The 25786-nt window shown below is 45.4% G+C and overlaps 1 protein-coding gene across 5 annotated transcripts; it reads right to left on the bottom strand.

Moving 5' to 3' along the window:
• Positions 1 to 66: 66 nt before the first annotated feature.
• On the bottom strand, positions 67 to 25323 carry gnb1l (guanine nucleotide binding protein (G protein), beta polypeptide 1-like). 5 transcript variants are annotated; one of them, XM_080003261.1, is made up of 9 exons: positions 25233 to 25288; positions 18105 to 18155; positions 17171 to 17363; positions 14712 to 14844; positions 12794 to 12919; positions 12351 to 12513; positions 9987 to 10079; positions 5979 to 6194; positions 67 to 1315 (listed from the first exon to the last, which is right to left on the bottom strand). In XM_080003261.1, exons 3-9 carry the CDS (start codon positions 17205 to 17207, stop codon positions 1037 to 1039), a joined length of 1047 nt encoding a protein of 348 aa, XP_079859387.1. In that variant the 5' UTR covers positions 17208 to 17363; positions 18105 to 18155; positions 25233 to 25288; the 3' UTR covers positions 67 to 1036. The 5 variants fall into 5 exon arrangements, with proteins under 5 accessions (XP_079859387.1, XP_079859388.1, XP_079859390.1 ...); XM_080003262.1 differs by having other exon boundaries at positions 17183 to 17363; XM_080003264.1 differs by lacking the exon at positions 12351 to 12513.
• Positions 25324 to 25786: the final 463 nt, after the last annotated feature.

Here is a 25786-nt window from a genome sequence, read left to right as displayed (position 1 = left end):
CTCCTTAAATACCTTTTATGCCCATGAAGCATTTTAATTTAAAACAGCCACAACCTCAGCCAAGTGTATCGTTCTCAATGACAGAAGCAATATGGCATGGCAAGTTTTTCTACAATGCCATCCCATTTTTCCCCATCTTGCCATGTCTTTTTATTGTCATTAGTTAATTAATTAACATTTTGCATATACAAAAAAACGTTTTAACATTGCAAAGAAGCCCCATTTTTCAAGGAGGATCCTGACAATATTTCATAAATAGTTAATGTTAGCCGTGGCGGTCCATTGTTGATCGGCGGCTCTGCTAAACCAACATCTTTGTGTTCTCCGTGTCCCGGGTATGATTAACCTTGTTTGACAAATACAGCCCAGGTCAGACTGGGGGGCCCCCGTGTTTCGACCTGGAGGGCCTGTTAGAATAACAACGCTGGATTACACAGCCGCTCAGGTGCGACTTATACCTCAAATTCAAGTCCACTGGAGCAAATCTCCTACCAGATAAGCAGACACAATAACATGAGTCCACACGGTATCGGGCTGCGGTACACAGTGGTGTGAAAAAGTTGAGAGGGGAATTAATGATGTTAATAATGGTTCATCTATTCTGATGAATGTCTAAAGAAAAAAAAAAACACCAAATGGGTTTTGACCGGTATACGTGTTGCATGCAGGTGTGCATACTAAAAATGTTTCTTTGAAAACTTGGAGGAAACCTTTTGTAGCAGTGTTGATGGGACCTTGGTCTGGAATGTGGTATTTCAAGCGCAGTGTGGCTTGGGAGTCTAACTTGAGTGCCTTTCACATAGTTGTGGGGTCTAACACACTTCGCTTTCTTATATTTGGTGGCATATTGCCATATTATTACACTTATCTTACATATGCCATTTGTGGTGAATGGAACTAGAAAACAAAAGTGAAAATCCATATATCAACAGAGCGACCATGGGCTATATTGGTGTCCAGTCTGATGGAAAGGAGACTCGCTTGAAGTAAGCGTACACGGAAAATGTCCATATCAATTCCTCTAGAGCTTAGAGGCTCAACCAGTGTTGTCCCCTTCGTTGTATATGGACCAGAGGCTTATGCACTGGTCCTTGGAGCCTGCAGCCAGGAGCCTGTGTCGGGGGTCCTGGTGGTCCGAGAAAGCCACGGTGAGCACCATGTCTGTGTGATGCTGGAGCACAGCCAGCGGGCGCAACTTCTTCCAGCTGAACACCCGCACGCGGTGGTCCCACCCAGCCGATGCCAGGATCTTACCGTCCCCCCGGATACACAGCTGAGAGACTCCAGGGTTGATCAGAGCCACGGGGTCCTGGAGCTAAAGAACAAAAGGGCAGATATGTTAGGCAGGGGCCAAAATGATGCATACCAAAGCATGGAGTAACTTTTAAGTTGCTGCCAGAAGAATATGTTACCAATATCAAATGCAACCACCGTCCAGCTTGGAGAATTATCGGATTATCGATTAAGCTCAATGAGCCATTCATTGTCTGCTGTCTCATAAAGTGCGTCCAACACAAACAGGGCCACGAAGAGACTTTCAGCTGACGTGATGGTTGATGAACCTGGCCTTCTCCGATCCTGGGCCTCCATCATCGGCCGTAAAACGCTCCAACACGAGTGCCTCTAGGAAATCTCTCTGCATACAAGTATTTGGTTTGGAGTCAGGAGTGGGGGCGCTTCAGAAGGCAGGATGGGGCTTTGAGTTACCTTTGTCATACCGCGTGTTAAGGAGAGCAACTAGCTTGCTGAAATGCTTGTTTGCAGAGTCGTTGCTTTAAGCACCTCTGATGAATTGAAATTGCTTTGAAAGGTCCGGTCAGCAGGAGAAGCGACTCGATAAATACACAGCTGTGATGGCTGCCTGCTCCACATTAGCCATAGCTCCCACCGCCTGTGATCTACACTGTCCCTGGGACTGTATCAATCTCTGTAAAGGGGCAACATTCTGACATATTGTAATGAATGGCGGCTAAGATCACTATCTAAAGGGCCTGGCTGCGGCGGACATTCCTCTGCAGCGAAACGTGCTCTTCCTTCGGCCCTGGGATCTCCGTTGTGACACAAAGGGGATGGGAACATCTGGCTCAGAGGGCTGAAATCGAACTGGACAGCGTATAATCGACTTCATAAGCTGCGTCCAGGGAGACTAATGGCCCCGTGCAGGAGGAGATGCCGGAGAATTTATCGGCGTGCTCCTGTTCGGGGCTGGAACCATCTACAGGCTGCATGTGGAAGATATAAGCCAGGTACTCCTAGCCCAAGTGGATGAAGTGGAATGCAGTGGGAGCAGAAGAGAGAGCGGGGAGGAATGTCATTGATCAAAACCGAGCGAGAAAGATAAACTAAGAACAAGCGCTCGTGTTTTTAATAGTCCTGCATTTCCTTTTTTTCTAAATCAACCTTTCATCACCACCGCCAATAGTGCGAGGCAGCTCATGACTGCTTAGACCAAACAAGTAAGATGCTGCGCTTACAAAGGACACTGGGGGGTGAAAGATAGATTGTTTTGAACCCCATTATTACCTCAAGGAGTTGGTATGCCCCAAGTTCTCTACATCTGGTTTGCATTAAAGGCCTGATAATGATGGGTTTAAGTGTCTGTTTTTGTTTGTTTTGCTTCCCATAGTTTGTGTCAGAAAAAGGCATTTATTTCGTTAAGGGGTCAAAAGCATGCATTAAGTGATTTAGTAAAAGTCGTTCGGCATCCGCAGCTGGATAATTGTTTTTTTACTTTCTCTGGTCTGAGAAAGCAGGAGGAATAGGCAGGATGCAAATTAAAAACTACTGCAATATTTCTCTCCCCTATCGACTCGCCAGTGATTTCCTGTTGTTGCATTCGTGCATTAGCAAACAATATTTTTCATTCTGCGCCTGTTGCGCTTCTGTAAATGATTAAGTGACGTGGTGTTGCGAGTATTTGTTATTGCGCACAAATGAAACCTCTCATTTAAACATTAAGATGACTTCTTTGTGCTTAAGAGGAAAACGTAACTAAACTACCCCATCGGTCAGTTTCGCCTGTGGCGGTGATTATTTTCTTGCCGTGCTGCAACACGGATGTTGATGGAACACAGAGGAAACTCTGCTGATCTTCTAGCAGTGCCATTAGCCAGGGCTCAATCCTTAATGAAATCCATTAGCTCTAACCTGGGAATCTTGGTTTCGCTCTCGCAGACGCCCCCATTTTTCTTTCCTTTCTTTGCTCCCTCACCATCAAACTCTCATCATGGACAGAATCCATCTTTAGGCCTCATCATTCTTAAAAGTTTTTTCATTAGAACACCTCTTCCCTTGCCTGTGATATAGTATGCACATGTACACACACACCTCACAGATCAGCAGAGCCGCTGCCAGTGTTCTCAGCTGTCAGAAGTCTACAAGCTCTGCTCAGCAGCTGTGGTCCACAAGGCGTTCTGTGGGCCACGGCGGATCCAACGCAAACTCACACTTCAGGATCCTTTTTTTTTTTTTTTGCATCTTGCCGACAGAAGAGACATTCAAAAGTAGGCGTCCACTTGGCATAGCTGACTCAAGTCTCATTCTCTCTCCCTCTCTCCATTTTGGCACTGATCTTCGACATTCACACTGTTCTATTGAAACGTCCCATCAACGCTCACTCACTCGAGCCTGTCGGCCCGGGAGGGTTTTTTTTTTTTTTTTTTTTTTTTTGCAGGTATTTCAGACACACCCCGGCCCTGAATCGCACTCTGCGGCAGGGAGATTATAGCCTTTTGTCACCTGGCCTGTCGGAGCATGGCTTTGGCTGACAAGAGAGGGACGTGTCAAACAGGTGAGTTTTCCTATTCAGAAAGCTGCGGGTTAAATAAACTCAAGAGTAAGAACTGCAATTTCTATGACAGCAGATCCACACATCAAAATCAGCAATGATTAAAATCATATGAATTCACTACTCCCACCATACCAGATTATGGCTGGGCCTGATTGGAGCCAACTGTGGGTTCCAATTGGCCCGTTTCACGGAAAAGCGCCGTGCTGGTGATTGTCAGGTGGTGGTGGTGTTGGTGTCTTTACATTCTGGTGAGGATGAGGACCTGGAGCTCCACCTGGAGCGAGCTGTCACCATGTCTCATAAGGAGCTTGCTGCAGCCATGCCTGGTTTACCCTGCTAATCTTCCCTGTCTCTATCCTCTTTCTCTACCTCCAGCCCCTTCGCCCCCCTTTGGTTTCTGGAGGAACCCATCTCCGCTCTTGCCAATACACTTTCTTGATGTGTATTTCTCTTAAAAAGGTTTTAAACCCACACACCCTCGAACGCTCGTCCTGACACACTATCAAAAAAATGTGTTTTAGGAGGAAGGTGTGGGGGGGAGCTAGAATAGATGATGCATCATTATTAATGAACAGATAGCAAGCCAGTCTTGTCTCTCAAGCTCACCAAGAGCAGATAAAAGTGCCTCTGGGAGTCATGTGTGATACGTTAACCTTATTCCGTAGTTTATCAAGGCCCCGATAAGGACAGATAGCCTCTCGTCACTGCGCTTCACCTCCAGTAAATCATAACTGCACTGTGCTGTGTCAAACACCCCCTGCCCCCTCTAAGAGCCAGGGGCAGCATCCTTATGCCGCACAGTGGGAAACCGGCCCACCCGGCACAGTGGTGATTTGTGGAGAAGGGCTGTATGCTGGGGTACTTACGGCCCTCCCCATCGTTTTATTGCCGCTTCCCGCTGTGGCCTACTGTTCCCTTTTACTGCAGATGTGTTTTTTGTTGTTGCTTTCGGAGCCTCCGAGGTTTTGATATTTTTATTACCTCTCGCGGGTCATCCGTCAGAGCCCAGCAGGTCCAGGTCCACCTCCACCCCCCACCACCATCACCGGCCTTCACCTCCCACTAATACGGCAGAAAAATACTTTTGTGGGAAGAACCGGGGACAGCTGTCTGGACGTCACACCAGGCTGCACTTCAGGATTATTTAAAAGCCCCCATTGGACTCCTCCGCACCCCCCCCCCTCGTGCTTTTCCAGTCATCTTCAGCCTTCAGCCAGTCTTCAGACACCAAAGCAATATTTTGTTGCTTGAGCAAAATAAACCGAGCCACCATTATCCTCCTATTTATGGAATAAACTCTGATGATTTTGTGGACACATTTAGGGTATAAGGCAAAAAAAAACAAAAAACTGCAAACTGGGCTTTGAAAATATTTCTAATTCAAGCGTTCATTTGTAAAGAGCCTTGGAAAGAATAATAAGCCTCTGCAGTGCAGGAGTGTACTATATCAGCCTCAGGTTCCCCTCTCTCAAAACTGATTCATGGGGGTAGGCTGAAATACGGGACCATTCCCTTTCGCTCATGAAATCACCAAAATATATAGCAATAAATGAGGCTTGCAACTCTGATGCACTGGCTGTTAAGGAGGATGAATTATAGTACAAATCTGATGGGATCTCTTTTGGGGTTCTGTCCAAGTCCCGGCAGCGGACTAGAAAATGGCAGATGACGTTCTGGCATCCGCTTCAGGGTAGAGTTCGGGCCACGACCGGACTAGTGGGTGTTGGTATGGGTCGGATATAGCTAGGTATGTCTATCTTGTTTTTAGTAAACAATTCATCATTCAGTTGGAATTTTAACAAAATAGCAAAAATAAATTATGTTGTACCTTCATAAAAAAATAAAAATATATAACGGTTACATTAATCGGAATCTATCAATAATACTCTATATATAACACTGCTTCAGAGTGTGTGTGTGTGGAGTGACAGCCTGGCGGATGGCCTTGGTGACCCTTTATAACTAGCGGCTGATTTATGAGCCTGGAGCCCTGTAGAGCCTATTCCGCTCTGGACCACAGTGTTTTCTCCTACAGATCCTCAGGGAAGGGAGGAGCTCCTTCTTATCTCCACCTCTCCATCATCTCCACCATGACATTTGTAGATGTACGCCTCTATGATGCTCTAATCCAAAGGGACTGGTGTGGTGCATCTTGCAACCTGGTTCAGACCTTTTACTCTCCACTCACCTGCAGGTGGTCCTGCTTGTCGAGAGCCCAGGGTAGTAGCTGCTTTTCGGAGGAGCCTGAAATGCCCCTCAGCCGCTGGGGATCGAAGGCCAGGCACATGATGGGCCCGGGCTGGGTGTCAGTGAGGCTCAGTGGCAATCTCTGGGACACGTCCCACAGCAGCAGGGATCCATCCTCGTAGCCAGCTAACAGTAGGGGGCCAGAACCTGCATCCGGCTAGGTATGGGAGAGGAGGAAGGAGGGCGAGAGTGAGAGTGGAGAATGGGGAGGAAGAGATGGAAGAAGAACAGTAGAGAGGGTCAACAAGGAGAAGCAAAGAGGCAGAGGGACAAGGGGAGGGATGTGAGGTGAGAACCTGCGCAGTTGAAACCACAGGAACCGCAGCACCATGCTAGGAGTGGAGCAGGGGTTATCATCTTGGACGCTCTTGCCGACACCATCAGAGACACCGTGGTCTCCATTTGTCAGCCTGCTGCTCTCTCCCTACCAGCAGTCCATTACAGCACTCATCACTTTGCTCCTCATCTGTATCGCCGAGCCACGAGCCCTACTAACGCAGAACAGGGCTGCAGCAGACTTCACTAGCATGAAAGATTTATAGAGACAGAGCTAATTTCCTTGTACTACCGAACGGCTTTCATCTAACGATTAATGATCTCATGATTAACCTACATGTATTTATATGTACATATTCAATACTGCACAGAAATGACAACTGTGTGTAATAAATATTTTCTAGATAACCTTCCAAACAGTGTCACAATTAAAAGACACACCTATGACCCCTCTCCCCCACAGAGGCCGGTCTGACAGCTTCTCTTTGGACTGAATACGCTGTGTTGAGGAGACAGAGATAACCTCCAGTGTATGTGCTGCCTCCGAAAAGACTTCACCAGTATAGCGAAGGAGCTGTTTGGAGGAAGTCCTCGAGCTTGTAAATCATCCCCTCGAATAAGAACATTAAGGTGAGCTGATACAAGCTGGGGGAGCGCCATAGATCACGGTACCACTGTGGGGAGGGAACAGAAGGGACTGGTAAAGGGAAGGCTGAGTGAAGACTGAAGGCAGTGGAGGTAGAGAATAGGAAAGGGAAACAGGAAGGGAGAGGGAAGCAGGGAAAGATGAAAGTAGGAAAGAGTGGGGGAAAGATTAAGAGGCAGGGTTTGGGAGGGATAGAGTAGTACACTGCACTTATCCTTCCATTTTTAACCCCTTTCCCTGAAGCCCTCCATTCCTCTTCCTTAGTGTGTAATAGACCATTCCACTTGTAACCTCAAACACACCCCCTTGAGATCACCTCTGCCTGGAGATTATGCAAATGAACAAAGCAATCCATAGCACTTAAAATTGTAAAAAAAAGAAGCTAGGCTTCAGTCTGTCAAACAACTTGCGTTGAAGAGAATCAACAAAGAGTGCTCCACAGTACAAACTTGGATGCAGTCAAATCTGTTTGCGCCTATTCTTCAACATACCTTCAATAAGGGGATCGCAGTATGCCCTGCACAACCATAAGAAAAGAGGTAGAGAAATGATTTCCATATGTGCGAGGGGGGCCAGAATGCCATCTTTTCATCCATCTCCAAGTCCTCTTCTCATTTAAAGCTAGAGTTGTTTTTTTTGTCTTTCAGCATTAAACAAATTATAGACAGAGCCATGTATTTCTTCGAAACACGTCAGCGAGGACAAACACTAAGAGACTGTCAAAACAAATAAAAACAAGTGAGATTTGGTGGCCCCTGCCTGCCGGCAGGACCCAAGCCAGGCGTTCCCGGCCAGGGGGCCCACCGTGGCCCTTTGCACTTCACTTAAGTGTAGGACCTCCTTGATTGATCATGTCAGGGGTCAGAGGTCGGGGAACCCTGGGCAGACACCTAATTCATTATATCCTCCACAGGGCCCTTCTACAAGAGCGCTCTCTGCTGAAGAGGGGACCTGGGCCTCGGGAGGAGATTCATCACCAAAAGACAGCTGGCAGGACAGAGCGGCGGAGGCCGGACGAAGAGGCAGGGCCAAGACGGAGAATGGTAACAGCAGGGTCCTCGTAGTGCACCGCGGAGTTCTCCCAAAGTTGGAAACTCTGGAGTCTCCTTTGCCGACGTGGCTAACACAGGCCCCTAGGGGCCGACACTGCTTAACATCAGGAACCCATCGTGTCCCCTGGTTGGTCCCAATCCGCCATGATGTCATGCGTGCGCGTTTAGAAGGGCGATGAGCTGAGAGTGATGGATATCTGTATAGGAACATTTCCTTTTCCCCCCACCAGCCTCTGTTCACATTAAAAGCCTTGCACATCGTACATCAACTGACCGTCCCCCGCAGCAGAGCCCACATCCCCACGCATGACAGACCCACATATGGAGACACTTTCTTCTTCCCAACTCCTATCGAATCACTCATCACTACTGGCCAATCAGATTCCAAAGATCAGACAGTGAGCTCACTCACCTTGTGGATGGAGTTGAGGATTCTAACTATAAAAAGAGATGGAAGATGGGAGGAATCTCGGTTGAAGAGTGAAGCTAGAAGAAAATTCGGCTGCGAGTGGCTTTAAACAGTTTTCCCTAAACGTCCAGAGGAGAGGGTTTAGAGGCTGGCAATTCATCTGTTGGTCGGACCGTCTTAGTGTAAGAGACGATGATCACTTGTTTTTCCAGGCATGGAGGAAAGGGAGGGAGGAGGACAAGAGGGTGAAGCTGAGAGAGAAAGTGAGTGACAGACAGGGAAAGAGGAACAGTGAGGGTAGGGGTAACTGCTAACTGTATCCTTGCATCTTAAGGGGAAAAAAGTCCTAAGCACGGAGGAGTCAAGGCCAAAGACAAGATGAACAAGATGATTGACAACTGATTGATGATTGAAACAAAATGATTCCACCTCTGTACGGGTGGTACAGCAGACAGTGTGTATCTGTGCATCCACATGTACACACAGGCATACGTACAGTCAATATTAATGCGTGAGAGTTCCCCCTCGCTGCACTCTGCTTCATGAACTCTGCGGTCATGAAGTTGCGCGGCGACAGTGACAGATGAGAGTGGCCTGGCCCTGGAAGCAGTTGGCCATGAAAATGATTTAGCATCACCTGGGCCCTTATAGCTTTGAAGTCAAGACAGCAGCATGCGCCGTAACACACTGATATTGCATTATTGATAATTATGTTTCCTGGCACTCAACGCTGAAACTTGTGTCGGATCGTAAATCAAGACGATGAAAGGACACAACTCTGGGTTGCAACTGGGAAATTCGATGAGAAGGGAAAATCTTTTTGAAAAATAGCCAACAAGTGGTGTGCGCTGTGGAGCTCTGTGGTGCATCAAGGTTTCAGTGCATCAGTGTCACCTGTATGTTGATGGCTCTTGACATGACTGTCAACGATCCAGAGAGTCACTGGAGTGGAGGGGGCAGGGGGGTATAACCACCATTTCTGTTACAATTACCAAAGCAATCCTACCTACACCCCTCTGCCATATCTTCAACATCTGCATTCACATCTCCCAAAACGACCCAACTCCTCCAGCCCTCCTCTAACAAAGAGTTATTAATTAGGCACAAAAATAATTACAGGTCTCGTTAATGGGAGGAAAAATAAAACCTTCGACAGCATTTGGAAAACAGAGGGAGTGCTTCTTGTGGCTCAGCCTGGGTGTGCAGCTGCAGGCTGATATATGGTCTCTGAACCCCCGGCCCCTCCAAACGCTCTAATTACAGTGTTGGGACTCGCTTGCCAGTTGAGGAAGAAAACACTCGGAAAAAATGGTTTGGGACGAGTTGGCGGCTATAAATCACACGCCCACGTCTCTCCCGTATAGACTCGCCTGTAACGGCGGCTCCTCGTGGGCTAAAGGGCCAATTTGTTCATCCCGGAAAAAAATAGCAACTTTTGAAATGAAGACGGCATTTTCTCAAACTGCGACATCTGTGAGGGAGGGAGGGACTTTTAGAAGGGATGAAGTTTAAACCAACAGATGATCGCTGAGGAGATCAGAGTTGCAAGGCCTGACGTCTGCTTACCTGCCACAGTTTAATACACATGACCATCCCTAGCTTGGCTTCTGGAAGCAGCGAGCAGACTGTAGTCTTGCTGGGCAGCTCAACGATCTTGATCTGTCGGGGGAGGTGTGACAATCAAAAAGATGCAATTAAGTGGACACCCAGCCACTTGAGGGGCTTCAAGGTGGCCTTTTGCAGTCTATGCTGCTAGACACGTGAACGCCTTTACTGAGAATGGCTTTAGTCACCTTTTTTTTTTTGGCTTGATTTCCATTTGTTTTAATACAAATTATCGTTGCAGCTCTTGCAGTTTTAAAATTGACCATCAACACTACTGCTACACAAACCACACACTTGCATATGACCTATTTGCCAGCTGTAATCCAAGTCAGGATTTGTTTGTCTTCATTTCGACTAACAACGCCGCAGGCCGCGTCTCCCACTTGGCCTGCAGTTCAGAGTGAGTGCAGTTCACAGCGGCGTGTACAGTACTATCCATCAGCATAGAGCGGCCGTCCCATTGTCTATAATAAATCCCACTAAAGCCCGACCCCACCGCATTAATGCTGTTTTCCTACACGCGCTGGCACTGATTCTGATAAAATACACACAGCCTAATGAAGGTCATGATGAACTGCCTGGGAGTGAGTGTGTGTGCGTGGACATTGCTCGGTTCCCTCTGACTTGGCTGGCGCTGGATGATGCACATATTTATCCTCATTAGGTGCCTCCGATTAAACATCCCTTTGAGGGAGCAATCTGTACATTAGCGCTACCTCCCATCTGTCCCCTGTGTTTACCTCCGCATGCCTGACAAAGAGGACCTTTTTTTTTCGCTCTCACCCTTAAGAGGAGCTGCCTTCGCCTCAGGTGCCTGTGGTATCGCACTGCCCATAAATAAAACACCCACACTATTAATTAATGTCTGTGCTATGGCAGAACTGCGCTCACAGCAGTCTCTCACTGTGAGCGGTAAACAGCAAAATCGCCTGAAACGGTTGAGTGGGAAATTGTTAGTCTGTCTTCTTGGTTACATTCCTACCTCCCCACCGCCCATGGTGCTCAACTACGCCGGTGTGCACTGCGTTGGGTTTGCATGAGTCTGTTGTGTGTGGTCTTTGTGTTAGCGTTGCTTTGTGCCCGTACATGCAGACACGTTTCTTTTGTAAAGTATCTGCCTTGGCCCGTGATCACCGTGGCGATGAGGTGGGAAGTAAAGATCATCGGCAGACTGTTTCGGTTTAGTGCATCCGTGTATGTGCACCTTTAAGTGTTTTTGTGTGTGTATGTTGGTCTCGGCCTCTGTCTTGTTGGGACAATGGTATTATTGAGGCGCTGGGAGTCACAGGCGCCCTGATGCCTGGCCCTGCGGAGGAGCGGAGTCAGTGGAGGTGCGTTTCGCTGGATCAGGTGACCGCCCTGTCCCCTTTCAAGTGCGTCTCCTGCACAGTGGGGTGCGTAACATGAATCTGGATGCAATAAATGGTGGCTGAATCATCCCCCTTGCCGAACCCACCACCCCGCCTGACCTGCATCATTGCACACACAATGCCTCCTAAGTTGTTTTTACCGGTAGTGAAAGTCAACAGCCGTTTTACTCTCTAAAATGCGCGCGCGCACACACACACGCGCACACGCACATGCGCGCGCACACACACACACACACACACACACACACTTTTATTCTGTTACACAGCTTGTATATGTCTGCCACACAAACACATTTTATCCACCAACTGAAGGGTGTGGATATAATTTGTACCTAATGTGTGAGAAATAATAATAGAAATAATAATTAATTACAAACTGCTCACTAAAGAGCTGACGTGATTTGCGGAATTGTTTCTGAATTTCCATTATGAAGACCTAGTAGGCACAATCCACTTAATGACTCAAGTTGTGCGATGGCTAATACTTGAAATTTTTCTTCGTGGAGCCTTTCTATGTGAAATGACAAGGTGATCTATGGTATTAAGGCCGCCCTGTCAATGACAGAGTTTTGGATTATTGGGCCTCTGTTCACGAAACGTGCATCCAATCAGGTTTGATAGTAAAGTCCACTTGCAAACCTTCCTACAAACATTGGCATTCAACACTCATTTCTGAAGTACTATAGGAAGTACTTTAAAAAACATGTTATTTTAAACTGTAAGATATAACAGAATTACATGTTTTGTTTGGTTCTATAATTATTAGAATTGTACTTTGTTTTAGGTAGACTTTCACAATACTTACATGGTGTTAACACACTGTGAATATTGCGGAAACTCCATGACCTCAAATCTTTTGTACCAATATGTTGACATTACAATGAGAAATTTTGATTCCTTGACCCAGTGTTTCTACAGTAGATATGGTGGTGTGTATGGATATTGTGTGAGTGACCTCTTCGGTCTGTTGCCCAGGGCAGGCCAGCAGCCACGTCGCAGGGCCCGTTTCCAACAAGGAGCACTGGCAGAATCCCACGCTGCCAGTCCACACCGAGTCCGAAACCTCGCTGCGGCCCTCGCTCAGATCCCACACACACGCGCGCATGTCTCGCCCCTGACTGGTCCGCCAATAGGAACAAAATAAATAAATAAATACATGAGCTACGGTTAGGGACATGAAACTTTAGACATCAACAGAATCTAATGGTAGTACATGTGAAACTTCATATTCAACTTGCTTCTAATCATGAAAAGAAGGTCTTCAATGTATCGTAAAGTAAACATCCAGGAGAACAAGGGAGAGAAATCACTCATTGCGATTCTACAGAAGAGCGTGACAATATATGTTTATAACCTTAAATAACAGAAAATTAAGAGCCACACAGTAGTCTTACTGACCTGATGAGGGCATCTGCTGACTGCAGTGTGCTGATCCAGGTGACGGAGCTGCCGGAGTGGCCGTCCAGAACCTTCTCCGCCCGCCTGCTGTTCAGGTTCCACAGGTGGATGCCACCCTTGCCAGACCTGCACAACACAGCACAAAAAATGATTTGATAATTGTTATTATTTATATTTAAAAAACAGGGTAGAATGAAAGTTAAAGTTGAGTTATCGTTTATTTTGTCTCTGATTCTAATATCTAATACCAATACTGGTACAGGAACTCCCTAATTAACAACCAAGTTCCGTTCCTACAACCAAGTCGTTAAGCGAATTGGTCGATAAGGGAGGACCCATGTTATTTCACGCTAAGGGGGCGTGGCCATTGCGAACACTAGTGTAGAGAATATTGACAGATTGCAGGAACGAAACTGAGAACGGTGATGAGATGAGATGTATACCGTGTATATATAGTGTATATAGTATATATAGTGTATAGTATATACATTCACCGGCCACTTTATTAGGTACACCTGTTCAATTGCTTGTAAACACAAATAGCTAATCAGCCAATGACATGGCAGCAACTCATTGCATTTAGACATGTAGACATGGTGAGGATGACTTGCTGAAGTTCAAACCCAGCATCAGAATGGGGAAGAAAGGGCAGATGGGCTACAGCAGCAGAAGACCACACCGGGTGCCACTCCTGTCAGCTAAGAACAGGAAACTGAGGCTACAATTCACACAGGCTCACAACAAATGGACAAAAGAAGATTGGAAAAACGTTGCCTGGTCTGATGAGTCTCAATTTCAGATGGTACGGTCAGAATTTGGCGTAAACAACATAAAAGCATGGATCCATCCTGCCTTGTATCAAGGGTTCCGGCTGGTGGTGGTGGTGTAATGGTGTGGGGGATATTTTTTTGGCACACTTTGGGCCCCTTATTACCAATTGAGCATGGTTTAAACGCCACAGCAGACCTGAGTATTGTTGCTGACCATGTCCATCCCTTTCTGAGCACAGTGGACCCATCTTCTGATGGCTACTTCCAGCAGGATAATGCACCATGTCACAAAGCTCAAATATTCTCAAACTGGTTTCATGAACATGACAATGAGTTCACTCTACTCCAATGGCCTCCGCAGTCACCAGATCTCAATCCAATAGAGCACCTTTGGGATGTGGTGGAACCGGAGATTCGCATCCTGGATGTGCAGCCGACAAATCTGCAGCAACTGTGTGATGCTATCATGTCAGTATGAACCAAATCTCTGAGGAATGTTTCCAACACCTTGTTGAATCTCTGCCATGAAGAATTAAGGCTGTTCTGAAGGCAAAAGGGGGTCCAACCCCCTACTAGCAAGGTGTACCTAATAAAGTGGCCGGTGAGTGTATAGTGCATATAGTATATAAAGTGTAAATAGTATATAAAGTCTATTATAGTGTATGTAGTGTATATAGTATACAGTACATAGTGTATATAGTATATAAAGGGTGATGCGCGATGAGATGCTTGACGCTGAAACACCGCGCACGAAGAGGGTACGCAGTGCTCAATACAGACTGGTCGGAGAGCTGGTTGTAAATCGGGATGGTAGTTAAACAGGTAGGTCGTTAAGTGAGGAGTACCTGTATTAGGTATTAGATATACTCATTGCTCTGCTGTTGAGTGAAAATAAAAATATAGACAAAATAGTGGAGCTCCCTTGGAGGCAATTCAAAAAGAAAGAAGTGACAGTTTTTTGGGCGGGTTGGCCACTGGGTTGGCCGCCTCAGATATTTCTCTCAAGAGGATATTTAATTTGTGATTATCTGATTGTTTTACTGAGCTTGTATTACAGGGAAAAAGTAATTCACAACTTTGAGAAAGCAACATAAAAAAAAAAGCGTACGCAAAACTTTCCAAAGTCTGTGAAGGAGCCTGTAACTCACGCTGAAAAGAGGAGCGGGCGATCCCCTGCTCTGCAGCTGAAGTGGAGGAAGTTCAGGGGTGCCCCCGCACCCCTCAGGGTGTAGATGGGGGTCGGAGCAGGACGAGACATCCACGGATCTCCCTGTGGACGTGCTGTAGGAGGACACACAAGGAACATCACATTATAAAATAAACTGAATTTCATTAGAACTGGCATAAAACCAGAAAGAAAGACCGCTCAGTGAGCGTGGCTGCTGTGGAAACATGTCTAAACCTCATCAAGAAACCTCATCACTCGCAATTTGTTTTCATGAAAACATGAATGGATGACAACAACAGAGAGTGGCTGACGATCAGTGTGGACTGTTCCACTCGTTTCTTGTTTATAGCTTTCCGCTTGGAAGCCTCTATTCTGCACGGCGGTCAGGCTGTTGTGTGCGCTGCGCTGTCTATCTCTTCTCCCCTAAAGCCCCGTGGGCCGCCGGGTGCAGCGGTGCACACCACTCCCATGGCCCCCACTCTGCGAGTCTTCCTCTTTCTAGGCAGGGTGATAACACCTCTCTTACTCAATACATCATAAATCACACCACTGTGACAGTTTAATTACTGTAAACAGACACGGGCTGGGGCTTCTAACTCCCCCCTCCGAATGACAGCAGTTGCTTCCCAGAGGCAGATGGAGCAACTCGGGCTTTTATGTCGTCTGCAGGCAGGCCCGCCTTGGAAATAATGCCAACCGCAAGTATGCCGAGAGGAAATGATGCGCCGGCGTCAAATCGCGGCAGAAAGCAGGTGAGTGACTCAGGGATGGGCTTTGCAGTAATGAGACAAGCAGAGCGGGGGAGCGGTGCTTTCGCCCTTAACTTGATCTAGGCCACTAAAGGCCGTCTAGGAGAGGAAGGTTATCAAAGGTAATGATAACTAAGCCGCTTCCGCACGCTGACCCTGCGCCCCCCTCCTCCCCTACTCTTACTCATCGTGACCCTTGATCCCCGCGACCAGGCACACGCTGAAACCGGAGTCCGAGGCATTCGAGAGGAGCTCATTTCGGGAGGTTAGCGGTTAAATTGTCCGTGTGAATCCTCCAAGCGGAGAGACAGGCCTCTGGTCAGCCTTCCTAATTAAGGGCCGAGCGCCACATTCTTAGGTCTCACAATGAGCGCAGTCATCCCAAATATATTACTCAAATGCTGCCGTGATTGGCGGCCGTGGTCCACAACATTGAGCATTTCTTTGGAAATTCACAGCAAAATGTTTGAATTGTCGTACGGCACAAAACAGCTCAGTGATGCTTCTGAAACCATAGATACAAATGTTCACTTTGAAATTTAAAACTCCACCCTCCCTTCTACTGTTTGGTAAATCAGTCCCCATTTATTTTTTTACTGGTAAAGCATCTTTGGCGTACTAAACTAATCGACAATCAATGTTGAGTACAGCCCCAACACTTTATCTCCAATATAGATGGTGATTTAGTGCAATAACTCTTAAATAGATTACAATTGCAGTTTTCTTAAATAAAAAAGAAAAAATATATACTAAAGTTATTTATTGATTGATTTCTGACTCTTTGTATGGGTGTGTGATATTACTTTTTACTTTTTACCAATATCCATTAACTGATAATTGCCAGTAGTCAGTACTCATCAACTGATGAGTACTGACTACTGATGGGAACAGATATGGTGATAAGGATAGTGATATATCGGGAGTGTTTTCACTTTTTTTTTTTACAATATATTTTGATACTCAAAAAGTTGCTAAACCTAACCTCCATAGTATGGAATTGCTTTGAATTAAAAAAAATTAAAAGATTAAAGGAAGAAAGGAACGATAATATGGTTTGTTGCTTCAAGAGAGGATGACATGACAAACAATTATCTGCAGACAAAGTGGAGAAGCTTGTGTTTTCTAATGTCTCATGGAAGCACTGCAGGATCAAAACACGCATCAACCCAAACACCTCATCGCTGCATTGCAACCATTTGAGTCATGCATGCCTTGTGATCAGAAAAGTCACTTCTGACAAGCTGTAACGTAGCCCATCACATTTTACCTCGGCCAAAAACTACTGCAACCAAGGCCTTCCAGAGATTCCTAAATATAAAAAGATTTTTTTATTGTAAATCCAGGAATTAAATGGGGAAGCAGTGAGGTTTCCATCTATTGGACTATTTGAGGATATCCTTTTATCCGGTGGCTCTAAACTGGTCTTGCCAGGTCAACGAGCACCGTAACGTAACAAAGTAGCTTCATGAAGTGAACAAATAAAACAACAGCAAAAGGTTTCAATCTCCTGCTTCCACACATGTTTCAACAAGAAAGCATGCCTTTCTATTGTGGTGTACGTCTGGAGCAAACTGGCGAGCCACTCATTCACTGTCACCGTGTCCACACGCTGTACTACGCTGTTTATTTGGCGGTATGACAAAAATGGCAAAGGAAAAGATGTCAGCATTGTTTTGTGAGGACCCATTACCTAAGCCTATACCTATGAATGAGTTGGTGGACTGCATTCCTCATCCGGAGTGCGGTGCGTCTGTGGGGTGTGAGAGGCAGACAGGCAGCTCATCCTGACAACAGGTGGATTAGGGTTCCCTCATTGTCCTGCAGCAGGACTGTGTGGTTCTGGGCCGGGCCCAGAGAACATTCCTCCAGCAATCAGACCTCTCCTGTCAGTCAAACACAGGGGAGCAGGAAGTGACAAGGACATTGGTGAGAGCGGGAGAGGGGAATTGTGTCAACGTGTAAAGCTAAGGGCTCAGCAACAGCCTGGCTGTACCCGGCAGTGCCAATAGTAAGGCCCGCTCCTTCCCTACCACCACTTCCCTAGTGGACCCTCTAGAGACATGTGGCGCCCGTCCGCCCGACAATAGACCTGTTGTGGGGGCTGTTAGCGGGTGAGCTGCAAGCCCAAACACAAACAAGGCAGGCGGTGGGAGGCAGAAACAGTCGGCAAATAAACAGGCTGGCGGGCAGGATATCACTGAAACATACCCTATCCATGAAAGGCCGTTTCAATTGTTTCACGTTGACCCGGAGAGGCAGAACTTGTCTGTTTCACATCAAAATATGATATTTATGCTCAGGTATTAAGCTAGGAAAGTTCCAAAAGACGCCTTGAGTGGATGTGAATCCACAGCACATGCACCTCAAGGACTTTGGGGGGGGGACTATCATTTTTAATAAAACTTAAGCTGCTTTCACAACTCGATTGAGCGATAGATAAAGGTAAAAACCAGCAGGTCGGTGAATTTGACTGCGGCCCGCACAATTGCATTAGTGGTCTTATTAAACTTGTCCAGGAGGAAAACCTCAGAAATGACATAAGGGACTAAGTAGCCGAGGTGCCTAATTAAATGTGTGTGTGACGCGGACAGGGGATGATAAATCAGACGGAGTGATTTATATACCTGAGTTGGGCCCAGGGAAGAGGTCTGGGAGGATTGAGGCTCCTGCTGGTCCTGCAGCAGATAAGACAGCTCGGGGTAATCTGACTCTAAGACCGTGGATAAAGGCAGTTTGTCTCTTCTTGGGCCGTCTTTCCACACCTGCAGGGTAATTAGGCCTAATTATGAGAGAGAGGTCCGCTTCCCCTTCATGTTATTAAATAAGAGCCAGCCTCGCCCGCCAGGCATCACTCAGCGCCGGCAAGGGGATGGCGACCTTCAGATCAAACGCAGCCACTATCGGTGCAGCACCCCCCCCGGACTGGATTCGCTGCACATATACTGGCTTTGGGAAGACAATTCGTTAAGATATGAGTCCTGAAAGTTTTTTTCTTTTTTTGCGGGGCGGGGTCCACTCGAAATTCCTCTCCTGGCACAGTGGAGCTGGTATCATGTGATCGGCAGCCCCGGAGCAGAGCTGCCCCCTTGTCACATTCTGCCATTGATAAATATGAACAGCACGGGGGAGGTGGGGGGGTATACTGATCACAGGGAGGGTTTATTATAGAAGCTGCATAATGCCCTTCTTCACAGGAGCCATTATGGAAGCATGGGATCCCAAGATCCCCAGCCCTGATATCATCATTGTCAAATATGAGATTTGAGCTACGTGATGAAAAACTGAAGGTAGCTTACACATACCGAGGAAGCACACATTCAAGAGATAGTTAGGCTATCGGTCAACAGTGGGCTATGGATATAAGATGACAAACAAGCACGACATTTCATTTCAAATCTGGGACAAATTCACCACAACGAAACCAACGGAAACGTATATAAAATACTCTGAGGTGAAATCACAAAGAAATGGATTGCAGCCACTCATAGCACCATGAATTGTGCATCAATTGCGCTCACTATCTACGTTGTTTTAGCGTCCAATTCACATAAGATATTGCGCTAATGATATGCCAGCGCAAACACAACCCTAAAGTTTTGCTGCTGAGTGCAATTTGATCGCAATGATCCATGTGGAAAAGTAATTAATTTAATAAATAAATAGATAAAAGAAAGAAAAGTAATTAATCCGTGCGCCATTCCATTGGAAATGTCTCCATTGGAGAGTCATTACGCATTTACATCCATGCTCTTCACTTGCCTGTTTTACAAATGATCAGTCTTAAATGAAAATTAAACTTAAAATAATTGTTGGATAGTAGTTACCAGTGGTTTAACGGAACGTAGATGATCCATGATCCGTACAGCCCTTCCCCCACGGTTCGGCTCGCATGTGAACCGCGGATCTAATGCAAATTTTAACCATCATAGTGAAATACAGTTTTACTGCCGCTGTTACTTTCAAAGTAATAATCCCATAAATCTCAATGCATAGTGTCAGTGAAAAGAAGATAGACAAGACAGATGCGTGCTGTGTTTTACTCTGAAGCGCAATGATTGGTTTGCAGTACGTCGTGTTATGTTACTTCTACATTCAGACATATCGTGAAGCTAATGTCGCTGCTATGCGTCTGCTCGTCCGCCATATTGGAGTGATCAAGATCCGCTAGTAAACAAATACGATGTGTACTAAGACATGCAGACTTCTCTACAAAATCGCCTTGTAACTCGCTTAATTCTGAACAGATTTTCATGAAATTTTGTTTGTTATAAATGTGAGAAATTGAACATGATATTGAAATTAAATGTAGTTACTGGGGGCCAAAAATGATCCAATGATCCGAAAAATGATCCAATCAGTGACTCAAAACTATGATACGATCCGAACGGTGAGTTTTGTGATCCGTTGCACTCCTAGTAGTTACTTTGATTTAATGTTTTTAATGAAAATGTGTAATTGTAAGGAAAGCCTTAGAGGGGCTGCGCCAGTGCTATGCCAAATCCTGACGGTGGGATTTGAAGATAATGGAAATTGTCGGGCGAGAGACACTTGAGGAGGGGTCCCCAACACCCCATGCACGGGAAAACCCGGTTGAGTGGGGAGCTCGTATTTTTAGGTTTATGTGCAGTGACTATAAAAACATTTAAATAATATGAGTAAATATCTCTCTCATTATATATACACACTACTCACAAAAAGTTAGGGATATTCGGCTTTCGGGTGAAATTTCAGGATGAACCTAAAATGCACTATAACCTTTACAGGTGAACTTAATTTGACCTTCTCTAAACTTTTGAATGCACATGTCCAACTGTTCAATGTTTCAGTACTTTTTGCACAACTTGCTGTTCTCTAACAAGGAGCTGAACGGCAAAATTCACAACAAGTGTTTGATCCATGAATCGACCAATACATTTCCTGGTTCAATTAGAATTGGTATTTAAACAGTCCTCTTGATAATGCTGTTCACATTTTGACATCATGAGACCAAGACGACACCTAACAACTGATCAACAGTACCTCGCCATTGTGAGGCTTCAAACAGGATGTTCTCAGAGGGAAGTGGCCACTGAGCTTAGAGTGTCACAGAGTGTCATCAGCAGGTTGCAACAGAGATACAGAGACACTGGAAGAGTCACAGAAAGGCAGAGAAGTGGACGTCCTTTGGCCACATCCCACACTGATGAGTGCTTCATTGTGAACAGTGCCCTGCGGAACCGGATGATGATGCCACTCAACTCCAGGCACATTTAAGGGAGGTGAGAGGCAACCAAGTGTCACGTCAGACCATTCAAAACCGTTGACATCAGCGTGGTCTGCGTGCTAGACGACCTGCAAGGGTACCTGACCACACCACCAGGCACAGGCATCATCGTCTTGCATGGGCCAGGGAGCATTTACACTGGACGAGGGACCAGTGGCCTCAGTGCTGTTCTCTGATGAAAGTCGATTCAAGCAGAAATGATGGCCGCCAACAATGTTGGAGACGTCAAGGAGAGCGCTATGCATCAGCCACTGTTGTCACCAGACGAGCCTTTGGTGGTGGTGGTGGTGTTACAGTGTGGGCAGGTGTGTCTAGTCAATACAGAACTGTCCTACACTTTGTGAATGGTACAGTGACAAGCCCATACTACCTGAATAACATCAATTAATCCAGTCATCGTGCCCCTGCATGAACAACACAGACCTCATTTCATCTTCATGGACGACAATGCTCCTGCTCATGGAGGTGGCATCATTAGGGAACGGCTGCTGGAGACTGGGGCACCTCAAATGGAGTGGCCTGCACTTTCTCCAGACCTGAATCCCATAGAAAACCTATGGGATCAGCTGAGTCGCCGTGTAGAGGCTCGTAACTCTGTACCCCAGAACCTCAATGACCTGAGGGCCGCCCTTCAAGAAGAGTGGGGGGCCATGCCTCAGCAGACAATAAGTCGACTTGTGAACAGCATGAGACGTCATTGTCAAGCTGTAATTAATGCTCAACGGCACATGACAAGTTATTGAGACATTGACATTTTTTGTTGTGGTAAACCCACCACTGTTGTTGGCTTTTGTTTCAATAAATTGTTTGAGATGAGGAAATCACCATTGCATGCTTCTACTTAAATGCCCTACTTTCATGATATAATATCACTGTAGCGTGAACATTTTCCATTTTCCATAAATTTCACCCGAAAGCCAAATATCCCTAACTTTTTGTGAGTAGTGTGTGTGTATATATATATATATATATATATATATCTTTTTTTTTTTTTTTAACTTAAGAAATTCTAGTTCTCACCAAATCTTAATACATTGGTACCTCGACTTACGAATGTAACTCGTTCTATAAGAGCGGCCGTATGTTAAAACATTTGTATGTCGAAGCAAGTTTTCCCATATACACCACGCTCATATTTTTCTATGATTTCCTTCTTAGTTTCAATGGGAATCATTGCCCTTTTCTTTTTCCCATCATCCTTCTTCTTAGGACTCATCATGAAGGGTGAAAATAAACAAAATACACAGCACAAACACAGTAAATATGAATTGAAATATGAAATATGAAAGAAAAAATCGATAAGCCACGGACTACGTTAACACACGATGACTGAGAACGAACATGGCCGCCAACGCGCCAACTGCAAATTTCTACGGTCGTATCTTGGAGCAGTCGGTCGCAAGTCCATACAAATTTTCGCAGCTTTCGCTCCTCGTATCTCGGTGTTACAATGTAGAAATGATGACGATGATGAAGTTCCGGGCCACTGCGCCCGAGGCCGCAACCTGCGGAGCTGTCCATGGTCCTATGAGGTTCAAGGTGGTTCAATGCCAGTTGACCACTTTATCAATATTCCCTATAACCTTTAGTTGTTTTTTTTCTATATCTTTTGATTTTAATTGGAATTATTGGCCCTGTTTCTGCCAACGTTTGTAACGCCTTATTTTTACAAAAAATGATTCAGTTTCAACAAGTTGCTTTTGGAGTGCGTTTGGAACCACCACGGACTGCTGTGCTACCTACAGATGCCGTGACATAATAATAATAAGAAGAATGTCAAAACATTATTTACAGATCACTGGGAAGTCTGGGCCTGAAACCCTTTATAAATGCGCTTGAGTTGCACCAGCTCTGTATTGGTAAGCACCCAAGAGTGAGCACTCAGTACTTGTACAATGCTTGAAAACATACATAAATCTGTGCAGCCTGTGTTTCAAAAAATAAGCTTTATCTTGTGCTCCCACATTACAACTCAGCTCTAAGGCATTCTGCTCTTTAATACAATACCCTTATGACACTTTTTTTTTTTTTTTTTTCCATAGTTCTCTTTCGGGAGCACTTCCACATTGTTGAGTGGGGTTCTCGGTATGGAAAGGGGATGTTGGGGGGGGGGCTTCCAACCATTAGTTCTGCCCCAACCTTAGTCCAAATCAGATCACCCGAAAGAGGAAACCAACGTGTTGAATGCAGCACCGGGTCCATTATAAAAGTTGAGCTAGACAAACACACGGGGAAGTGGAGAGGACGCACGCCCTTTATTGTGTGATGGAGCGAGTGGCTCTCGGTTTGGGGGATGTGGACTGGATAAACAGGCCCGCGTCAGATAGAGGCTGAAGTAAGACACAAGTGCGCCCACGCCCACTGTCACTCACAGCTGCAGTGAACGGGAAAGGGGCGGCATTGTTTGTGTCAATGGCGTGAATGCTGTGCAGGGGCCACTGCAGATAAGGGCTGAATGCCTTGTGGGTCTCATTGAGGCAAGCACTGATGGAGCACCGTGTCAGCAGGTCCTGATTTAGGGGGTCCTGACTGCGGCCAACAGGTACCCAGGCGCTTATCTGTTTGCGTTATCACCTATTTCCTCCACGAGCTGATTTACCTGGACGCTAGAGAATGGGGGGACACAAGAGTCTTGACAGCTGGAGTGTCACTCTACATCACACGGAACCCGCGGTGCGAAAAGCGATCAGAGCCACTTTGCAGCTGAGACAGGAAATGGAAGTCCTGCTATAATACCATAAAGACAAATATAACAATCTGGGATATTTGGGGGTATTTTAGCCAGCCAACACGAAACTTGCCTATGTAGATAAAGGATAGAATGATGGGTATATGTTCTATAACGCCCACTGAAATATTCATCATGTACCCCTTGCTGAGTAGCTTTAGTCAACCAAATAACTTGACATTATAATGTAGTAACTAATTACAAGCCACACCCATTTCTTGGATGATTTTCCAACCCAAATCTGTCCCACTGAAACCTTATAGAATGAACTTTTAGATTTTTTATTTTTTAATATGTTTCACATTAAGGCAAAGGAATTCTTGGAGCAGGGCCAGTGTGCAAGTAAGTGGGGGGGGGTGACTAGGAGTAAAAAATAATCCTACCTCAGTATAGGACATGTAAGGCTAATTTTATTCTCCACTTCTTTGGTTTATTGTACATGGCCAATTTATCTATCTTGTAGTTATTGTTTAGGTTTATGTACATTGCCAAATATGTTTGTATTTTGTTTTTGGTAATTTTGATTATTTTTATTACTTTTTTAATATTTATTGTTTATCAACAGGTTTATTGTATATTGCCGAATTTAACATATTTATTATTTTACTGTTAATTTTTAGGTTTATTTTCAAAAGATCCCCCCCCCCCCCCCCATTCTCTAGTTAACTTCAAGGTTTATCATGCAGTGTACATTTATTTTCCCTTATTGCCTTATCGTTGCCTATTTTTGATGTGAGCTACTATGACACTGCAATTTCCCTCCTAGATGAATAAAGTGTGTATCTAGTTAGGATGTTTCCTACATTCATTTCCAGTGAGGGGTGGGACTTCTCTTTTGAGAGTGAATGACAACGTTTTACAACAGTCTATGAGCACAGAGTGGAAATATTATTATTTGGAAATAATATTATATATATAGTTTATCATTTAGAATGCATGCATCCTGAATTTCACTCCGGGGATTAATAAAGTGTTATCTTACCTTACCCTTATCTCCGATGGGGCAATGATCTTAATATGCCGCCATTTAAGACATCTACAACTACAGGGAAATCATACATTTTCATACATGCATTTTTTTCCTGAATTATTTCACATTTAGCAATAGAGAAAATAACAAACATGTTCTTTATTATTATTATCATTTGTAATTAATCTTTACATTATCCTCATAGTGACAATCTATTATTAAAGCTGCCAAACGCCAAAGTGCCTAAGTTCCTAACAGCGCTGGACTTCTCCTTAATACTGGTGGAGACAGGGTTGTTTAGAGTATAAAGTAGCTTCCTCGGTTAAGACCTCAGAACTTTTGGGCAAGTAAAGACCGGTTCTTCGACAAATACGGACGCATCTGAGAAGTGGATCGCTGCACTTACTAGAGCGAGGCCAAATGGCTAACGGGCCACTTCGATGAAAACAGACCCGCCCCTTTCACAAGGCTCAACTGAACAACAGCGCGATGGATGCATAATGGATGAAAGCGTTGTTGTGCTGCCTCCACACAGGCCAGCATGACGAAAACCACGCCACTATCTGTCGGCGAACACAAAAAACCACTGTTCTAATCAGCAGGTTGTAAAGGACAACAGGACGGTTCTCCGCAGATCTACGGTACGCTAGTAGCTTAGCATCAGCCGGTACCACGCCGACATACCACTACAACATGACCCCTTTCAGGAGGTCAACAACTGTCGCAATATCTGCAGAAATAACTGACAAGACGTCAGGAGACACCACGCGAGTGAGCGCGCCGCTGTTTACCTTCGGGCGCGCGAGCAGGAAAGCCAAACGCGCGCCGCTGAACTTGAAGGACCCCGCGTCCCGTAGTTTAGCTGCCCCTGGAGGAGCCTCGCGGAAAAGGAAATCCGACCTTCACTCGTCCTCTCACGAGCTTCATCGGGACGGAATGATGTGTGAGGCACTGTGATGCAATGAGATAGATGTAGTTATTCTTATCTTTGTATATATTATACCGATTTCTTTTAACAGCAATGTTTGATTATTTTTTTTAAATGTTCTATTTCTACTCGAAGTTAGCCATATTTGTGTGTGTGTGTGTTATCTTCACACACACACAGACACACATACACACACAGTTATCTTCTCACACACTCATTTATATCCATTTATTTATTAACAGTAATGTTTATAAATGTATATTTCAAATTTCCGTTATATTCACTTTTTGTGTGCCACTTTTGCTTTGGAAATGTGTATGTTTCCAAGCCAATAAAGTCCATATGGATGGATGGATGGATGGATGGATGGATGGATGGATGGATAGATGGGTAGATGGATGGATGGATGGATAGATG

Source organism: Zeus faber, assembly GCF_960531495.2.
Source record: "Zeus faber genome assembly, chromosome: 7".
NCBI lineage: Eukaryota > Metazoa > Chordata > Actinopteri > Zeiformes > Zeidae > Zeus > Zeus faber.
The sequence above is the reverse complement of the archived record's forward strand: the minus strand, read 5'-3'. Positions and strand labels throughout refer to the sequence as shown.